The sequence below is a fragment of the Orbicella franksi genome, chromosome 4, assembly GCF_964199315.1.
Source record: "Orbicella franksi chromosome 4, jaOrbFran1.1, whole genome shotgun sequence".
Taxonomy (NCBI): domain Eukaryota; kingdom Metazoa; phylum Cnidaria; class Anthozoa; order Scleractinia; family Merulinidae; genus Orbicella; species Orbicella franksi.
The window spans coordinates 7,251,472-7,271,701 of record NC_138148.1 but is presented as its reverse complement, the minus strand read 5'-3'; the positions used below and the strand labels follow the sequence as shown (position 1 = coordinate 7,271,701).

Sequence of the window (20,230 nt, the reverse complement as noted above, 5' to 3'; positions counted from 1 at the left end):
TTTTAACCTCTCCACAACGGTAACGGCCATTGAGGCCCATCACATTTACCAAAATAACCTCTTGAAAACGCCCAGTTAATCAACGTCTGAGGAACAGGTTTGTACAAATCCCTTTTTCTTCTAGAAGGTCACAAAGTTTGATCCATACCGCGCGTTTTTGGTATATCTGTTTCTGTTTGGCTAATGTTTTATCGATATATTTTGATTGTGCTACGTATTTACATGCTACAATAAGCATCTTTCAAGGATAAAAACGTTGCACCCCGGAAAAAAAAAATGGAGTCATATTACACTCCTACCTCCCCGTAATGGCCACCTCTCTACAACGGCCACTTCGTAGAGAAGTTGGACGGTGTAAGTTGAATCTGACTCGGCAAATACCTAGTTACCCAGTTTTTGTAACGCACGAGTACTTGTCGGTGTATGAAGAGATTGTCCACCGCGGGAAACCGAAATAAGCTTGGATACACCTCATTGGTCAAAAGAGTCAATTCTGTATTCTGATTCGCTGATTTAATGCCATGTAACACCTCGAAAACGAAGTTAAATTGTACACGGCCGAGTAAATAGCTTCTTTCTCGTAAAAAGCTGTATTTTGGATGAGTATTTCACTTCTAGTGCTATAGCCAGGATGGTTTTTGATAAATTCGAGAGATTCAAAATATGGCGTGACAGTTAAAACGATCCGCTGGGTGGGGCATGGTCTTGAATGAAGCAATATTACAGGACCCTTCAGGGAGCATCACAGGTTTTCGTGTATTTTACAAACCAAAGACGTCAACACTTCGTTTAATTCCTCGCTTGAAAACAAAGCCTACCAAAATAATTCTTAGCATGCTTTTCTTTCCTCATGTGCTTTCCGTGCGCGTTTCCCCGGATTAGGCTGGTGTCAATTATATCTGTATTGTGTTTTCATTTAAACGGCTCGTATATCATTTACGATAAAACCCTATCCTATCAATCTGTTACACTATTTTTACGGTAGCCCTGATTGACCCACTACTATCGCTTTCGATTCCTGTCCTGGAGGGACGCATTCCACTTCTTTGTTACCTTTTCGAAGAGCCTTCTGGATTCCAAGGTAACGATCATTTCTACATTTCCTACCCAGTTTTCCTCAGAATTTAGCAAATCTCTTTAGAAATCGGGGAGTATTCGATCTCTGTGCGCGGTATTAGCTCGGAACATTTATACCTGCTTATACAGCACATATCTTTCGTGACATGCCAATTTTAGGTCTTGTATTCGACTCTTCAATATTTTGCAGTACACTGTGGAGCATTAAAAAAATCACGTTTGTTGGAACGTAAGACCAACAAACAAATAACTACAATCATTTTAAAGGCTTTTCTTACATTTAAATGCCCTGTGTTCCGGTAGGTATCAGGTCTATGTCTGGGGCAAGGAGAATTTGTTCGAATTAGCAACTTGGCAGCCTAAAATTTGCTCCACTTATTATTGCTCTCTGTTTTCAAAACAGTAGCTACGGTCATAAATAGAAAGAGGAAAAAACATCCCTGACTTCGAAGATGGAAAAATCTACTAGAAATTCCATTAATTCAGATCACAAGGTACTTAAAGTTTGCGAGTAGAGTACTTTAACTTTTGTACCCACGCTATCGTCATAAGATTCACCACGCGCCCGTGCTTTGTTTGGCCATTGACCTTTGAATACCCCGCTTTCTCCGATCGCAAAAGAGACCGCGGATTGTGCGGTTTTCCTCCCTCCACAAAAACATTTTTTTATTCCAAATTGGTCTGAAAGCAGTGGACAAAGAGTGATTGTGCCACCGCTAAATGGCGCAGATCCCACTTATTTATTTTATTTTATTTATTTATTTGCCGTAAAAAAATCGATCACCGGCATGGCCGATAGAGATCTCGTTGTCACAAGCATAACTTGCATATTATTTACCGTGCTCTCGTTTTTCACCTGCAAGAAACAGATCTCAAGTTATTTCTCTCCGAGATGCTGGGGGTCTCTGCTGCGCCAAACAGCGGGGCTCATGCCGTTGCTAGGATTAAAGCTGACGATACCAGTTGATGGCCTTTCGGCAGAAAGTAGTACACGTTCCACGGACCCGTTCCACGCACGTCTCGCTTTAACCACGCGAGTTGCCAGGGAAGCCCGTCTGAACAAACACTGTTAATTATACGAACATATTTAATTTATGACTTGTCCTTCAGTTTAAATGGTTGTGGTTTCGTGACAAAGGGATGGGAAAATACGGCAGCCCTTGGCAGGTTTTGTTGTGAAACACATTTCGGCACCTCACCCGCTTCAAACCCCGAATTCTCATCAGCGTTTTCCGCAGTCATAATTGGTAACTTAATGTTTTACTTTGGCGAATTTCCGATCCCTGATGTTATTTTTCGTCCATTGACCAATCCGGAAAATTTCAAACGTTGCATGTCTGGTTATAAATTAGTTATTTTGTGAATTCAGTTATGAAAACCCGCCACCGAGTTATGTTAAGTTACGTTTTGTAAATTCACCTTCTTTTCGTTTTCGTTTGATTTTAAAATGCATCTGTTTTGGTATTTATTTACTATATGTATAAGCCCTGGTTGTAGATTTTCCTGAAGACTAACTACATTCTACAATATCAACGACGTTATTGTAAGACCTTGTTAACTGTGATCTTGGAACTGGCGGCCAAAGACGCCTAAAATTAATTTGCTAAAATTAATTGTTGAGCTCGCGCCAAATAATAAGAAAAACAGCGAGTTCGTTTTCTTTTCCAGTCCGGAATAGCAAATATTTTATAGGTGTTTCGAATTTTTTCAGTCATAATTTAATTTGAGATCTCAAAACCTTGCAAAGCTTGGGATTAAATTCAAACTTTTCAGTGATGCCCGCGAATTGCATGTCACTGAATCACAACACAAGGGTCATTAGCAATTTTATTTATCTATTTATTTATTTATTTATTTATTACGGAGGAGACAATTCAAGGCAAATGTTACTTTTTTCTTCCATTCACCGCACTACTTAAAGTTGGTGTTCTTTTTCATATCGAATGAATCGATCAATCCATCTCTTAGTTCCTCTTCCGAACCTTCTAGTTCTTCAGTCATCAGACGGGTTTTCAGTTTTCATTCGGTTTCAATTATGCTAAATGAAATACCAGACATCAGACCCAGTGGTCATAGAAATCAGAAATTATGGCTCAGTGAACAAACAAACGGACATGCAAACACAAATTAAAGACAAGAAACCCGCTCGTTTGGGGTGAAATCTTTACTCTACGCGAATCCAATTATGTAGAATTTTTCGTTGGAATCAGAATTAGAAGGTTTGAGCTAGGTCGGTATCATCACTCGCCATATTTAAATTTTTAGTCCATTTTAACATATTCAGTCTATAGTTTCTATCCGTGATTATCTCGTCAAGTATATCACAATTTCCGCTGAAAACCCGTTGAAGCTCCTTGTGTTAGGTAAATAATAAAGAGGCAACTAGACAAAAACTAACATCACAAATAAAAGTGTGTCCTTCAGCCAGGTTTCTCATAATGTCTCTGATTTATCACTGGAGTGCTATCAACTTTTCGATATTGCTTCCGATTTTCCTGTCTTCAATTCAGTTATCATGACCACGAAAATAAAACGGCAAGAACCATTTTTAAACTCACTTTGCTTTTAAGAACAAACAAATTTTAGACTCAGTTAAAATAGAAGTCTATTCGAATTTTATTATCTATTTAAGCGCTCGGGAATTGAATTCGACCGAATTCGTACAAGGGTCGCTATGCTATTCGCTGACATAATTTTATATTTATGATCTGGTTGTATTTACGAGAGACCCGTGCAAATACAAATCAAAAATATTTCAGTAGTCACGATATAAAGCCACAATTCTATGCTTTAGTCTGTTTTTAAATATATTTCTTTAATTCAGCTTCGTTCTATTTATTTTTAATGATGTTTTTATTGGCGATTCCTCGAGGGCTTATGCATTGCAAAAACGGATCTTCTCAATTAAAGTCGAATTTCAACTCCTTATCTCGTAAACGCAGCAACGAAATCAATGTTATAGTAACTGCCTTCCAGGCTTGTTTTCATTTTCTCCAACACCCCACGTTACTGCAAGCAAAATATCAACCAGAAACTAATTAAGGAAAGTTTGTTTCTGAATTGAAAATAGCTCGAAAATTATTTAAAAAGTTTAAGACTATTAGAATGCCCTTTGGGAAGTACGGAAAATGCTTTTTATTAAGTTACCGGCGTTGAGGCTGAAAGAATAGGTTCTTTTACATAAATGTCCAGGTGATGGAGTAAAAAGCAAACTTCACCTTGGCTAAAAGCTGACTCATTATAATCACTATACCTACCTTTACTAATTAGACGTCTTATCTAGTTTCTCGCTCGATTTCTATCAAAATCAGAAACAGACATTATGGAAATACATAACAGCGCAAAGTATTTGAAAATGTCAAAATAATCGAGGACGGTTAAGAGGGGCGGTGCCCTTCTAAAGCAACAAGCTGGGTTGTTTGTTTATTTTCTCTCATATCTCGCGGTCGCTTCGACCACTGCTTTTTCGCGACAGAAGGATTTAATAGAGAAAAGCTCTGGGATGATTGGCTGGGGAGAGAAATGTCCTGGTCAGGAGTTTTAAAAGCAAGTTAAGCTCAAGAACAGGAAAACTGAAACAAGCTGTACTTGAATTACTTCAACGTAAAGTTTTTTGACTTTTCGTTTGAGATTACTTTAGGTTTAGGACAATCACAAAACCCACACTAGTTACTGGTGGTAAATTAGGAAGAGAAACACCACATCAAACTCACCGTGTAGTTTTATGACTGGCGTTCGCCTAGATCCAGTACGGCCTTTTCTCAGGCCATCATGGTCGATTCATTTCAGTGACGTATCCGAGACGAGCGGCCGCGACAAAATATCGATGTCGAGGCCTAGGATTCAGGCTAGACCATAACCACACAACTTCTTGCGTTTAACTTATCACGTGCACCACCATTAATTTGCTTTCGTTCTTCACCGAACAAAGTTCTTCAGGTGTGATCATATCAGCCGGTATAAATCGTCACTGTATCGGCTGTCTGTTTCAGTTGTAGGGCGTCCTGTGTACAGCTATTTGTACCGAGGTTTAATTTAATTTAATTTTAATTTATTGCGCACGACCCCATAAGCTACTGAGCTTTAATCATAGGCGTGTCTTAAATAAAGGTTGTCTGTCTATCTGTCTGTCTGTCTGTCTGTCTGTCTCTCTGTCTGTCTGTCTGTCTGTCTGTCTATTGAAAATTCCCGAGCTGTGTTTGGTCCTCTTTTTTTCTCAAGACGTCACAGCAGCCATATTGGTATTCCAAAACAATGAAACAGCGGCCATGTTGGTGTACCAAACCAATCAAAGTTGACCTTTTTTCTCATGTAAACCCTTCCTTTTGTTCCAATAAATTTACACGGGTGCTTGCCACGGGAGTGAAAACGCTCTATTAGGAAAATAAATTAAACAAAGCTAAATTTTTTTAAATTAAAATTTTAGGAACTCGTGTGTTGTATGCAGTCAGATGACCCTAGCTTTGTGGACAGTCCCAAGCTATAAACGGATCGATTACCTGCCTTTGCTCCAGTCGAATATTCCTTGAACATTTTTCATTCCTTGAGAGGAAAAAAGTTAAAAACTATAAATTGTGTTTTCGGTTCTGTTTGGTTAGGCCACTGGGAAGATTTCAATTTTTTTTTTTTCGGATTGTTTGGAGCGCCGCCGAGAATTCAAAACAGCTGTAACTCTTCAACACAGTATGAAATTTGTTTTTTCAAGCGAGTATCTGTCAGCGCTTGGTGTAGATCTGTTATCTTTGCTCACAAGACATGTTCGTGAAGTATCAAGTACAATATATATATATATATAGTTTACACATCATGAATTCATAAAGAGATGGAGGCTGAACAATGTTCTGACACTGTTTTCGGAGCACTGTCCGATCAGGCTTAGAGCTCGATTTGGAGGTGAGATTCACTATCAGTGATCCGACACAAATTGATAATATGCCATGTTTAATGATGTCATGTACCTTAATTTAATACATACACCACATTACACTTTCATTTTGCTTTCGATGACGGAGAATTCGTCATAATCTCCGCTCATGGTGGTGAAGAATGAAAAACAAGGATAAAACCACCTAAAAAGGCGAGTAGAATCTACCAGGAACACAGCCATGCAAGGCAAACAAAGGGCATAATTTAGTGTAGACAGTGTGCATTTTACATGTGGTGCAATCAGACTGATCTTCAGGCTATTTCTTCAGCACTGGAGATGTTTTAGGATCTTTTAGGTCGACATTCCAACACGGGGGCTTGTTTCACTAACTTTTTAATTGCATTCGTTAGATTCATATATTATGTATTACCCTACGCTTGGGGTACCCGTAACTTGTCACGGTTTGTCCCGTTCCGCTGATTGGCCAGAAAAAATATTTTTCTGGCCAATCAGCGGGACGGGATTCGAACACTTCTGGAACTGGTTCGGTAAGAATAACTGCCCAGGGGCTTGTCCGCTCTTGAAGTAAACTTTCGCCTGAAAATATCGCTCGCCCGAAAATATCGCATCGTTCCGACTAGTAGTCCCTAGGTCTCCGAGGATGAAGTTTAATAAACATGAGAAGAATTGCAGGCACGGAGTAACTGAAATCTTCGAAAGTTTTTAGGCTCGACTGTACGAAATATGAATAGCTGACCAGGTAGTAATTACATCGTCGTAGAATCGAGTCTAGATTAAACAAAAAAAATTGCTTGTTTCCAGCCCAGTGCTATACGACTGAGATCTATTAATGACTGCCCGTTTCAGTATGGACATACAGTATGCCCCAAGACTGGCCTCAATTAAAGGCACGCCTTTTCAAATGTCAAGAATCTAAACAGAGCGCTATTTATAGTTGTTGCTATTCGGTCAGAGTTCGTTTATAAAGCAGACTGTTGGGACAGATCTGTAGTATGTTAATTGGTTGGTTAAAATAAACATGTATATCTCTCAAGTACTCTGTATCCACCTGCCTATCTATCGTACAATACACCGATACATTGACTTGTTGTTCGTAAAAAGACTTTAAAAAAACCTTGAAATGTGCCTTTTTGAACGACAGCTTTTCATTTGGAACCAGTACCAAAAGGGTTATATCAATTTCCTCGAGCGACTTCAAGGACCTTCTTGGTACAAAACCGAATTCAAGGACCGGATCTGTTTTGCCATGTGCTCTGCTATTGATCTCCATAATTTTTGATAGTTCTAAATGCTAACAAAAGTTTTTGTTTTCTTAATGTACTTCGTCCTCCCCCGAAAATGCCCGAAAATATGAAAAAACAGAAGAAAAAATTCCGCACTTATTAGTTAATCAAATTTACTGTTAACGAGATGCGTCTGACATTTGTTTCGCGTGACCAAATTTTGTCCAGCATCGTGTACACCTAGCAGAGAGTATGGTATAATGTTTCGGTCACATTTGTGACTGAAAAAGTACAGATGGCAAAACTAAACCACGAAGGTAAGTCCCTTATCACTGAAACAAGAACGCCGGACACGTACACGAGACTAGCGGAAATTGCGCGTTCTCTGCGCAGCTTTCAAAATTATCATCGTACCGTGATCTCTTTTGTTGGCTCCCGCCCCCACTGCCACACTGAAGTGCTCTCTTTTGTTTTGGAGACCATTTTTCAATAAAGCCTGGATAAAGCAGGGATTTAGGTCCAGGTCATGTCATTGAAAATTCAATATATGCGCTTCACAAAAGCTGCCGTATCGTGCCTAAACTTGTGGGAATATAGAATGTCTGATATGTGTAGGTAAGTTGATACCATTACTCAATTGTACTTTTTGCTATTTATGATAATCGCTGGGGTCATGGCTCGCACGGCCGGCTGTCATGTCACTGGCTTTCACCGGCTGTACTACTGTCAGTGCAGTGAATGGGCTGTCTTCACGGCCAGTAGCCAATCAGATCGCTCCAATTCAGTCCCAAGAGTTTTATTTAGTTCCCTGGTGTTCATTTACGTCGCTTTGCAAACTCAAACTGGAAGCTGTAACGTACCATGAAACCTACACGGTAGATTTTCCGGGATTCGCTTCAAGGTATTCCTTTTATTACGATTTTTCTCGTTATCCCGTTGTGCACACTTGATATCAGAAGCTCTTTGACTCGCCTTAATGCTTCAAAACGTCGTTGAACATGTATAAATATGGTTGTGCTCGTACACACTTTGAGAATGAAATTTTCTTCGTTGCGGCATTATTTTGAAGCTTGACGTTCTTAGAATTCTACGAGTTGTTGTATCTCCAGTATGTTTTGTTTCCACTCCTTGGTAGTGCTCAGTAAAATATAGCGAAAATGTAGCTTGCCGCAGGGGAGCGAAGGAGTAGAAACGAACACGCATTTCTTTGTCAACGGCACCTGGCCCTCATTGTGAGTTGGAAATGAGCTTACGTATTTCATAATTTTGGCGTCCGCTAGTTAAGTTAAACGAAGGCAGGGTTTTTGCTTGAATAGTTCAGTGTCTTACTCAGGGCTTAATATTTCAGCGTGGTCAAACGGTTGGTGTGTATTTTTAAGTTATCTTGAACATATTGTGGTGTTTCGCAGGGTACAACCACCCGTCCTTCCGCTGAATTTTTTATGCTCTTCCGAAATGTCCGACTTTTCTCGTTTAAAAAGAACGCGTTTGTCTGTCGTCTCCGTTTGAACCTTTGTAGGTCTCTCATGGATTAAGCGTTACTTGCGTCTCATGACATTTTCGTTTATTCCTCGAAATTTACCTTGCTTTATCGAGCCCTTGGAAGTAAAACGACAGCGAATCGAAGATGGGAGCTCGGTTAGATGCATGTACAATTTCGAATTGTGTGTTGTGTTTTCAGCGCGTAAGCTTGTTAGCTCGTCGCTCTCATTTGAAGGTAAATTCTCTCTTTCAGACGAAGGGCCAATAATTATAATTTCACGTTGAACTAGATTTTTGAGGGGGATTATAAATTTACCGTGCAGCAAAACACGAATTCTAGCTGACATTTTTGACTTGTTTCTGTGATCGCTGCTCAACCGCAAGAACTGCATTTCAATGAGTTTCGGACCCTCGCTGAGTGTAATTGAAGAATTTGGAAGAACGTAGATTTTAAAGCATTAATGATTACGTTGTCTGAGAAATAAATTTTTATGCCGATATATTTTTGTTTTTTTTCCTTTCCTTCGTGTAGGGCGCCGCGACGTCAACTTGACGCCACAGGAACTCGCGGGAAATACGTTCTTGTTCCCGCCATCCAATAGTTCACCCAGCGACTTATCAGCAAAGAAATGCTGAAATTTTTGGCTCTCAAGTTCAAGAACCAATCCATCAATGAAGTCAAGCCTTACGAGCCACAGGTAAAAGAGTTAACGATTCCTTTCTTCGCAATAACTCTAGTGTCGACACGAACTCATTTGTTCTTATAGCTGGTATCATAGACGCTGGGTAAGCGTAATTTTTAATTTCTTCTCGTCAATATATTTTTTTCAGGTATTTTTACCAGAAAGTTCCGACTTAGAGGAGAGTGCAGACGAAGATGACGAACTGAGGGAGATAAATGGAGGTAATCAAAAATTTGCTCTGTTTTATTCAGTCTCAACATCGATATCACTAATATTTGTCGTTTTAACTTGGCCCCATCAGCCGACAAAGCACTCCGCAACAATAACATACACGAGGAGTCTATAAAGATCAAGTCATCTTTCGCAGGACAAGTTGAACATGAGGCGACAAAGGAGAATATCTACACGGCGAGAGACAACAGGGAAGAAAACAGAGGTTTTTTGCCGATAGAAATTCCCAGTAGAGAAAGCGGTGCCGCGGAAAAGCGAAAGTGGTCTCAAGTGAACACTCACAAGCTGCTTCAACAATTTGCATCTGGCAACGATAGTTCATCGAGTGACGATGAAATCAAAGAACTTTGTTCTAAAAAGAGTGGCCCGCTGGTGCTCAGCTCAAGTCCGCCTGGCAAAGTCACAATTTTATCAAAACATTCTGCTTTTTCTGCAAGAGTGAGGCCAACGACATACACAAGAGAGGGTCACTCGAGGAAAAAACACCGGGTCGTTTTCGCCGAAGATGATGGATTTTTCTCTAGGCCGTCATTAAACTTCGAGAAGATGCAACAGGTAAAGATTATCAGGCCTTCGTTTGGTCGAAACAATAACTTCCATTGTTTTAATATTTCTGCCTACTCGTGCATGTAAATGTGGTATTGCCAGTGTTTATTCTGATGATTTACCTGCATACAGTGTAAACACCACAACAATTATGACACCAAAAACCCGTTTGAAATGACCTACAATGAACTGCAGCTTCTTTTTGATGCAATTTGTTGAGAGGCGGCAATTCAACGCCCTGCCTTCGTTATTTCCAAAGACACTCGCGCAGAGTTGCGGTTGACTGCGTTGTTGCCACTGGCCTCGTGAGTTCTGTTTGTTTATGTTCCCGTAACGGGTAATCTGAGATATGCTGGCGTTACGTCTTGTGAAATTGAGAAATTCCTGTGCAAAGAACCTTTTGTGTTTCAATGTCAGGCTGATGCAATTTGCTGAAATTCTTTGTGTCAGGATTGATAAGAATCAAGGCTGATTGGCTGACAAATTGAATAGCAGATTTTAGTTGTGCTCATTACTCATTAAATTATACAAAATTTCTAGTGTTGCATGAGAAGAAATAACGAAGAACTGTGTAACAAAAAAAAAACTTTTTTGGTGGCTTATGATATCAAACTCAGAGATAACTAGTAAGGGCCCTTGTCTAAAGTGATAATACCTCTTACAGTCTGGAATTCCCTTTGTCCCAAAGTCATATGAGTTGAGTAGGCCAAATTTCAAGCCTGGAGTAACTGAATATTCTTTATTAGCAGACACTAATGGTAGTCCATCACAAACCAGATAGGTTCTTTACTGTCTGTCCACTGTCAAAACATAATGACATGCATTGCCTTGAAAAATATATATGTAGTATGTCTTGTCCCCCTCCCCCCCTCCTCCGCCGAAGGACACAAAGAGGATTGAGTGATTGTCTTGGTCCCCTTTCCTAAAAGAATAAAAAAGTCAAAAAACAGTGTCTGCCAGTGACAGTCACCTTGGCTGAAGGTGGTTGAGTATTTTTCCGTGACCTTGGGTCATTAATTAAATACACCGCATCTTCACATATGTCAACTGAAGTGTTCAACTATCCTTCAAGATGAACTTCAGTCTCAAGACAGAGAATAAGAAGAGCTTATGATGTGACCAATTTTGATAGGTAGCAATGTGCTGTCAAGAGATGTATACAAGTTGTTTTTGATTAACTGAAATTCTCTGTTTCTAGAAATCGGTGCTAATAAAGAAGCATACACATGGCCTGTCGAGACCGAGACCAGTAAGAATAAGGGTAAGTTATGTGCTTGCTAACATGCTGTAAGAATAATTTTTCTGTGTATTGTCATCTGTCAAATCACAGATCCACCAGTAGGAAGGGTGTACTTGTGACAAAATTGTGTGTGGTGCTGTACATGTTCTGAATAGCAATGAATGATTTTGTAATAGGCCTAGCGTTGGATCATTTTAATGTAAAAAATACACGCCAGATATGCAATGGTCATTCTACAAAAAGTCTGGGTAAGATTCCATAAAATCCCATACTTAGTTGTACATGAAATTTTGGGAGTCTCATTGTCAGTATTCATGATGACTATTTTGTGTACTCGTGGTGGATACCGTCATGGGTTTCATTAAGAACTAGGCAAATTGACCAGCTGCGAGGATGATTTTGCCTGCCTGGTTTGACCATCAAAAGGAAAGTTTTTCTTATAAAGTAGTTCAGTTCAAAAAGTTTTGCCCGCCTGTAAAAACCAGTTGACCTCTTGCTGAAACGTGTAATGAAGCCCCTGGGTACTATAAAAGAAATTGAAGTCGGGTATACATGGCTATATGGAAATCCTTCCAAGACCATGTATACATGTATTTAGAGATACAATTTAGACCCTAGCTATTTTATTCAGTCTATATATATATTTTTTATTTTTGTGGGTAATAATGGGTATACAGTGGTGACCCTTGACGTGACAGGTTTCCAGTTGAGTTTGTGTGAGGCTGTGTAAACGTAATGTTGTCAACTTTTCTCAGATTTTACCTACATGTAGTCAATGACACTTATGCTATCATGTTGTGTTTACATAATCTGACACAAACACTTGAGTTACTTTGAGAGAAGTTCAAAGTACTTATTGTAAACCTTTGTATGCAGTTTGGAGTTGTTCAAGTGTTTGTGTCAGGCTGTTAACTGTAAACATGCATGCACTATTGTTATTATTATTATTTTTTGTAATTTCTAAAGTTATTGTACCCATGGTGTCCCTAAAAAATGTAGTATACTGTTACCTTGAAGGACTGTTTGTGACAAATCTGAAAGTACACATCATTCTGTTAATATTAATGGATAGGACTTGTTACTCATCAGCAACGTGACCAGAGCTGCCATTAAGGGCCATAACCCATAACACCTGTTACGGCTGAGTGTGCTTAATTTTCCCTCCATGCTACAGGTGAAATTGCCTGTTGTTGAAAGAATTCACCCACAAAGTAACAAGTTTGCTATGGGTGTGGAGAACAAGGGTACAGGTGACTCAAAACTAAACAACAGCCCCGATGACAATTCCCAGCTTGTTCTAAATAACCTTCCCTGTTTTCGTCTTGCGTTCCTTGCAGAGTATCTCCAGTGGTAGACATGGTCGGGGCTGTGACCCAGCTGTGTTGTCATTCAAGCCCATCCAGATGAACCCATCATTCAGTCTTGCACCAGTCGAAGAACCAGGCTTTGCCTATTAACATGTTTCAGCCGGCGTGTTTCCACGCTGTTATTGGTTACATATTAGTACCTAACTCTGGAACCTTTTACAAGTCGTGTGTGTCGCACACAGAACGTTAAAAAGGTAGATTACTTGGATACAAGTGAGATACCTTACAGGTCTTAACCCACCTTATGTGTCGTCACTGGTTGCCTACAAGCGGCAGAAGAGCCCAGAGGTTGTATCAAGTTGACATCAGTTAATTGAGCTTTGCATTTTGCAACTTTAGACTCAGAGTAAAGTTAGCTCTCATTTATTCTCGGTTTAATATATATGGTTGCTCAATTTTCGGAGCATTTAGATATGTATGTATAAATGAAAGTTTTCGTGCAATTGGTCATGTGCTGGTTACAATACCTTGTGATACCAACATAATTAACTCAGAAGATGGCCAAATTACTAGTAGGTCTTGTAGAGGTGACCAGCCACATTTTTCACAAGTCGAACATCTTGTGTCAGCGATTTATTTCATTCTGTTCATTGGTCACTCTTGACTAGCCAGGAGAAGTAGGAAGTTTCCATTAGGAAAGCAGTATTGCAGGTGAACTTTTTACCAATTTTGATTGGTAACTTGTTATCTGCTTCTGTGCTGCATCACTTCTGATGTCCAAAAATGCTCAAGATTATCTTTTGGTTTTTGCAGCATGCCTTTGTCTTGGGCTTACATTTGTTGTGATCTAAAATGATAGTGGCTGATTCTCGACAAAAGATCTGACACGTTGATCCCACATGAAAACTTCTTCAACCATTTTACAACCCTTTGAGCCTTAGCAGTACTATTGATCAGCTTTTTGCTTCTCTTTAAATCGTCATTGGAAAGTCTTGCTTGTAGGTTACAATAATCTAGCAAATGGTTGACAGAGAGAAAGAGAGAGAAATAATCTTGTGTTTGTTCTAACCAGTTCTGTGTCTTTTGAAAACTGTTGTACAGAAAGAGGGTGTAAGGTTCGATTCAGTACTAAACATGGCTAGTTTGGTGGCAGTGTTTTCTTATCTCAGATGAGGGAAGCAGGCTTCCGTCACCCTCTGTGTGGGATTGCTGATAACGATGGCAAGCTACCAATCAAGCTTTGTTGTGTTGTTGGAATGCGTGAAGGAAGTATTTCTGATGACTGTCAAAAACTGTCATGAAATGCAGACTGAAAATTGTACAATGCTAGCTTTAGATCAGAGGGTGGTAGATTTTTCAATGATAGAATACACTTTTGAAGTGATAGTAACTCAGTGAAGAATGAGGGAGATTGTGATGGATATTGAAAAGTAAACTTGGAAAATGTAGGTCAAATTTCACTCCAGCTCAAGAGTACATGGCACATTCAATTTGATAGAAACCCAAGTTAATGTTTAAATGTGAATAAATAATTAATAAAACAACAAACAAGTGAACATACACTTTTTACCAGATTTAGCAGCTTGCAATCTCCCTCTGACTTCTGCTGTAATTTGTTAGATTTAAACTACCATAAACATGTTGGCGTTTCCTTTCATCTGAACTCTTACAGTACTCACTTAAGTTTTAACACCTGTGTGGAGAGAGCAAAGATTTTCACCTTTAAAATGGTATATAGCAGGATACAATGACCAGTATCAACTTGTCTTGGGAATGTGTACATCACTTAGACTTGTATCCTGTGGTTGTAATTTTGTTAGATCTGAATTCTAAAGTAATTTTTTTTTACTTGGATTCGATTGTTAAAAGCATGAGTAGTTGATCCATAACAATTGTAAGCCTGAATGTTGAAATCAGTTTTGTAACTTTTCTTTGAGGTTTTGTTTATTTTTTGCTTTTATTTTCTGTTTTCCATTTTGATGTTGATCATGCCAAACTAAACAAAACATTTAGCAATGAGAAACACTTTTATACCAGAGAATTTCAAACCATGACCCTGTTTTGGTGTTCATCAGCTTTTGAGCAATCTGGTCTAGGGATGTAGTTTGTTTTCATCAGAACTAGCTTGTATTTTTGGTATTGTATAGTTTGGAGTTTCTCAGAAAGGGTCACTTGATAAGTGTTTGGTCACTGATTATTTTAAAGGTTCTGTGATTTTTTCCAACCATATCAACCATTTTTCATGAAATGATATGCACTCATGTCTTACTAGTCAAGTTTTCCCACATAAAATCTGATTGTAAAATCCAAGGGATTTCTCTCATAACTGCTTTATGTCGATAATGTAAATCTGATCGGGTGCATTTCATCATGTAAAGCCATTGTTGTTTGGGGCATGTATATACTCCAATGTATATACTGCAACTATCTAAAGTTTGTTTGTTTATGTGTGCCTATAGACATGGAGATCTGACTTGGGTTGTTTGAAAGGTGGATAACGCTATCTATTGGAGACTTCACCATCCAGTGGATAACATAGCTTGTTTTGTGAACACTTGTCCACTGGATAGCAATTTATCCGGTGGATAGTGTTATCCATCTTTTGAATGACTGGGGCCTGACATTAGAGAGTGTTATAAGTCTTCACATTTTCTTTCTTACAGAATAGGTATGGAATTGTTTTGGCTTTTTCACTTTGGACACTTCATTAACCTATTACATTAAGTTTTCTTTAACACCAGGTCTATATTTTTCCAACCTTCCCTTTTTGATACAGTGTGGTATAAGCAAGCTGGATTTCCTTGCAGGCTCCTTTCCCAAATAGTGACTGGTTATTGAGCCCATGTAGCAAGGTGCACCCATAATTTCTTTCTTTTAAGTAAGGTCTTTTTCAAGTTTTGGTTAAGTGAAACAGCCATTACAACAAGGTCTTGTTAAATTGTCCTCTTTATCTGATAGTTTGTTGACTTGAAGACTTAATATTTATCTACTTAAGTATATTTATACAGATATTTTGTACATATGTATTTTATAACTACAAAAGAGTAAGTCAGATTATCTGAGAGTTTGAAACTTAGAAGAGTATTTATTCGGACCGAGACGTACATGTACATTGTTTGTTCAAAACACAACATAGAGTTCGGCAAGAGTGTGTTTTGTTTGCCTCTCAAACATTAATTAAAATGTGTTTTACAATATCTGTCTCATTGTGATCAATTCTTTAATGTGTATTTTCTTTCCTCTTTCATTTCCACTCTTAAAAACTAATTTCATCTTGGGCCGCATAAAATATGAGTTCCTCACACTTGGATAAAATTCTAAAATAGTCTTACCAAAGTTTACAGAATTAAAATAAAAATATGTCTTGAGCTCCTCACACTTTGATAAATTCTAAAATAGTCTTGCTAAAAACCGAACTGTCTAATCTTCATCGTTTCTTCTTCAAACGAGCAGGCTTGGCCTTAATGTCTTTGCATTTTGGTATGTGTCTTTCAGCTGTAGCAGGATTGAATTTCCTCTCGCAATGAGGGCATTGGACATAGTCTGGGTTTTCTGTTGGAGGCGGAGGTTCATTGCTCACTCCCTTTGCGTACCGGATAGCTTTGACAAAATTTTCATGCTGAGTTCTCCAGTCTGCTTTGGGCTGGAATGAAAATAAAATCAAGCTTAGTTTCTATTTTGGCATTGTCTCAGTTGGAGGGGTATACCCGGGAATAAAAGTCATGGACAGGTGTGAAGGATGATTGATTCTATGACACTGACAGATGATTTTTTGTTTATTAAGAAATTTTTTGTGCCAAGGTTTTTACCAGAACAATTTTCGGGGAGGATGGGGGTATATAGTGAGTCATAATAGATAATGAGATTTGAGTAATTCAATTGCCTTGTGCTGGGATTCTTCTTTAATAACTTTGAGGTGGTTCATGTAAATTATGACCCTTAACATTTTCATCCTGTGTGCATTTTGGGGGATGGATGTAGGTGATGTGTTAATCTATTTGCAGTGTATTGACTGGTAAAGGTTAAGTCTGCATGTGAGCCAAGTGGCCCATCAGGGCGGGGCTTATCTCCAGTTTCATTAGCATGAAGTGACTAGGAATATTTCTAATACCCACTGCCTCCTTGAGGGGATGCTAGTCCATTGCAGGGTTACCTTCCACCACTAAATTTGCCAGTACACATTTATACACCAGGGTGGAGAAAAGAACTCGGAGAGTAAAGTGTATTGCCCAAGAACACAGCACGATCTCCCTGGCCAAGGCTCCAACCCAGACTGTTTGATCCGGAGGCGAGTGTGTTTATAACTGTGAGGCCACTGCACCTCCACATAGTGTTTTGATAACAGCTATTAAAATCTAAGGGTGCAGGTAGTATGGAAATGCAACTTACCCTTTTCTTGGGTTCCTCCAGGTATTTTCCACTCTCTACATATTTCTCATGTTCAGTACCAACACTTCGGTGCTTTCTTGTGTCAAAAACCTTCCGTTTTGTGTTTGCAGTTTTTGCGCACACTTTTTCATGCTTGGCCAGCCTGTCTGGAGCAAAATTACGTCCACAGATAGAGCAGGGGGAGACATCAAGCAAAACCTCATTAACATCCTTGGTTGCTTCATCATAGAAATTATTGTATGCATTGTCATGGATATTCTCGCTTTGATCAAGTTCGTCCTCCAGTGTCTGAGTAGGAGGGGGAGTTTCTTTTTTCACTGGTTGTTTGGTGGGGTTTGGCACCTTCTTTGAGACTGTTCTCTTGATCTGTTTAGAATCTTCAGCAGGATCATGTTGCTGAGGCAAGATGGCATGCTCCTCTAAACTGTGTTTTTCTGCCAACCATTTTTCATGCTCTTCCTTTTGCTGTTTCTCCTGTTCTTCCAGTTCTTTCCTCTGCTGTTTTAACTTATCAAGTCGCAATTGCTCCTCTTGTATCTTATTAAGAATTTCGTTCTCCCTTTGGGAAAGAGACAACTCTGATTTCTGTTTGTGTTTTTCCAGCCGCTCTGTTCTCTCTCTGTCCTGTTCCATCTGCCATCTTTGGAAGTCTGTCAGTTTACCATTATCAACATTATCTTGCTGATTCGTAGTTATTAATTTTTGCTTGCTTAGTTGCCTTTGCCTCAGAGCTTTTGCTTTCAGTTTACTTAGATTTGGAGGTACACTGCTATAATCTGTAAGGGTACTAAGGGCATCGTCATAATCGCTGACAGATTCTTCAGCACTTGGGGATGGTAATGGAGCCTTTGATCGTTTTGTGTTTGGTTTACTCTCAATAGGAGGTACTGGCATGAATGGGCCAGAAGTCTCAAAATCTTCACCATCATCTTGTGCTAAAATGGAATGAGTTTCGTATCTTTTATTAGGAGTTGGTGGTTTTCTTCTTGTGACATCAGAGCCATGCTTGCTTACCGGAGGCAGAGGGTCTTGTTTATCGATACCCTTTGTCCTTTTCCTTACACTGACACCAATGTGTCTTGTCTGAGTCCTTGTTGAGTATTTTGAAGACAGTGGTTTTTGTGGTGACAGAGGTTCCTGTTTCAGACTAATTCTTCTCCCAGCCGGCATGTGTGTTTTTGAAAGTTGTTCACTTTTAACTATGCCTTGTGAAAATGTGTCCTGTTTTTGCTCCTTCACCTTTTTGAAATGTGATTCAATCGGGGGTAGCAGTTCAGGATTTTTCTGTCCTTTTCTCGTAGCTTCCATTGCTCTTCTCTCTGCAAAGAATTCTCGTACCATCCCTCCACCATTACTGCCTCGTTTTAGACTATTTTCTTGTTGAACAACTCGCAACTTATTGATCTTCTCTTCTCTTTCAAGTTGAAGTTTCTTGCTATAATCATTTCTGAGTAACTCCAGACGAGATAACTTCTTCTTTTTTGGGGCACTTCTATTGTGGTTCATGTTGTAATTTGCTTGAGAAATATTTGCCGAGACTGACTTCATAGTATCAGGGACATGGGAAGAAATCTCTGCATTGCTGTTGTACTGACGCAGTGACCGCGTTGGTGAGCTGTCATAAAGGATCTGCGCCATGAAGTTTCTCACTTAATCTATGGTAAAATTAGAATTAAAGGAATAATATTGTAAGAATCCTGAACAATGATACGTTTGAATGGCATTCAATTTCATCATACAGCCTCACCAAAAATTGCCTTGGCTGCCTTTGAAGACAAAGGAGAACAGAAGAGAGCTCAAGGGTGAGAGTGATCACAAGAGGCCCCATGTAGCTAATAGTTTTGGAGAAAGTTGTACACACCCCACTGGTGATTGAGAGGGCCATCATAAAATGATTACACTTCTTATCAGTAATGGGGTGCTACAAATTTATTTAATTTTTGGACAAATCTGTTAGTTATCAGTAAAGCCTCTGCAGATGATAAAATCCCTTAAATTAGTCGTAGATTCAAACTGTCAACAAAAGGAAGAACAGTGTCCCAGCAGATGGCACATGTCACAAAAATGTACTTTGAATTTGAAGTGTCCTTTTCCCATGTTTTGGTGGATCAATATTACCTTATGATGTGAACCTGTAGGACTGCTGTGTCCTTTGATAAAGTCTTTCATGTTAGAGATTTTCATCAACAGAAGTAACCTTATGTACTGTTTGAAAACCAGTCATATTTTCCAAAATTTGCAGTTGTTAGGTAAAGACAGCGGGTGTCGACACGCACATCACATCACTCAATTACACCGCACCAATAAATAAAAAGACGGACATTCTGAAGTGTCCCTGCGGTGTTTGTTTTCATAAACACTTCTTGTTTCTTGAGGCTCGAATAATTTCAACAAAATCAATGAACACAGGGATAGTATTTTGAATACCAAAAGTGTCAATAAAATATTTAGTAATCAAGGATGGCTTCCGACATTTGTTGTAAACTACAACAATGATTTGCCGAGTGTACGTGCTTCAAATCATTTGTGATCAGGCAATGTTTCGGAACAGTGAATCTGCTGGGCTTCTTCAAAATGGCACTTGATTAATCGATAGCAGTGGATGAAATCCTCAGTTTAAAATACTGAAATGTCGAATCAGTACAGGTACAACATGAATTTACTGAACCTAGAATGTCTGTACACATTTCAGATCTTGCGGGTAAATAAAACCAAAGTAAAAAGTACAGTTTGCGGCACGTGTGAAACACATTTTCTGTGATTTGTCTTTTTAATTCTAAAGCGTTCTCTTTTACGGAATCGTAAGCTGTATTCACGTTTACTCGAAGACTTTTTATGAGTCTGAAAATTTAGCACACGATAAAACAATCGTTAAGAATATAGACGTAAAGAAAAATCGACTTTTGTTAAGTTGCGCTGTATTGTTCATGCACTGGCGATCCGAGAGGCCAGGGAGAAATCACGAAACTAAGCCCATTTTTTTAAAAAAAGAATTCGACGCAAGTTTTCCTTTTCTTGTTTGAAACGAGTTAAAACGTGTGACAGATACCCACCTCCAAGCACAGATTGTTTTCTCTTTCGGTAGTTTCCAAACCTGTTAGCGAATTTCCACGACGGTCTGATCGTAAGTACATTATTCTTACATGTTTAGTGAATTATTTTTA

At 39.0% G+C, this 20,230-nt stretch overlaps 2 protein-coding genes across 2 annotated transcripts; one reads left to right on the top strand and one right to left on the bottom strand.

Moving 5' to 3' along the window:
* Nucleotides 1–7,003: 7,003 nt before the first annotated feature.
* Nucleotides 7,004–15,872, top strand: LOC145484451 (uncharacterized). The gene is made up of 6 exons (XM_081463074.1): nucleotides 7,004–8,089; nucleotides 9,203–9,368; nucleotides 9,502–9,574; nucleotides 9,655–10,139; nucleotides 11,329–11,391; nucleotides 12,708–15,872. The coding sequence occupies exons 2-6, from the start codon at nucleotides 9,300–9,302 to the stop codon at nucleotides 12,825–12,827; spliced, it is 810 nt and encodes a 269-aa protein (XP_081319200.1). The 5' UTR covers nucleotides 7,004–8,089; nucleotides 9,203–9,299; the 3' UTR covers nucleotides 12,828–15,872.
* A 39-nt stretch (nucleotides 15,873–15,911) lies between these two features.
* On the bottom strand, nucleotides 15,912–20,195 carry LOC145484408 (uncharacterized). The gene is made up of 3 exons (XM_081463026.1): nucleotides 20,120–20,195; nucleotides 17,067–18,721; nucleotides 15,912–16,320 (listed from the first exon to the last, which is right to left on the bottom strand). The coding sequence occupies exons 2-3, from the start codon at nucleotides 18,702–18,704 to the stop codon at nucleotides 16,105–16,107; spliced, it is 1,854 nt and encodes a 617-aa protein (XP_081319152.1). The 5' UTR covers nucleotides 18,705–18,721; nucleotides 20,120–20,195; the 3' UTR covers nucleotides 15,912–16,104.
* Between the last annotated feature and the right edge of the window lie 35 nt (nucleotides 20,196–20,230).

What these genes read in the sequence shown, in the direction of transcription:
- LOC145484451 (XM_081463074.1), top strand. Translation starts at nt 9,300, where the DNA reads ATGCTGAAATTTTTGGCTCTCAAGTTCAAGAACCAATCCATCAATGAA. An exon ending in TCAAGCCTTACGAGCCACAG is followed by an intron (nt 9,369 to 9,501) that starts GTAAAAGAGTTA and finishes TATTTTTTTCAG; the next exon opens with GTATTTTTACCAGAAAGTTC. An exon ending in ACTTCGAGAAGATGCAACAG is followed by an intron (nt 10,140 to 11,328) that starts GTAAAGATTATC and finishes CTCTGTTTCTAG; the next exon opens with AAATCGGTGCTAATAAAGAA.
- LOC145484408 (XM_081463026.1), bottom strand. Translation starts at nt 18,704, where the DNA reads ATGGCGCAGATCCTTTATGACAGCTCACCAACGCGGTCACTGCGTCAG. An exon ending in TGGAGGAACCCAAGAAAAGG is followed by an intron (nt 16,321 to 17,066) that starts GTAAGTTGCATT and finishes TTTTCATTCCAG; the next exon opens with CCCAAAGCAGACTGGAGAAC.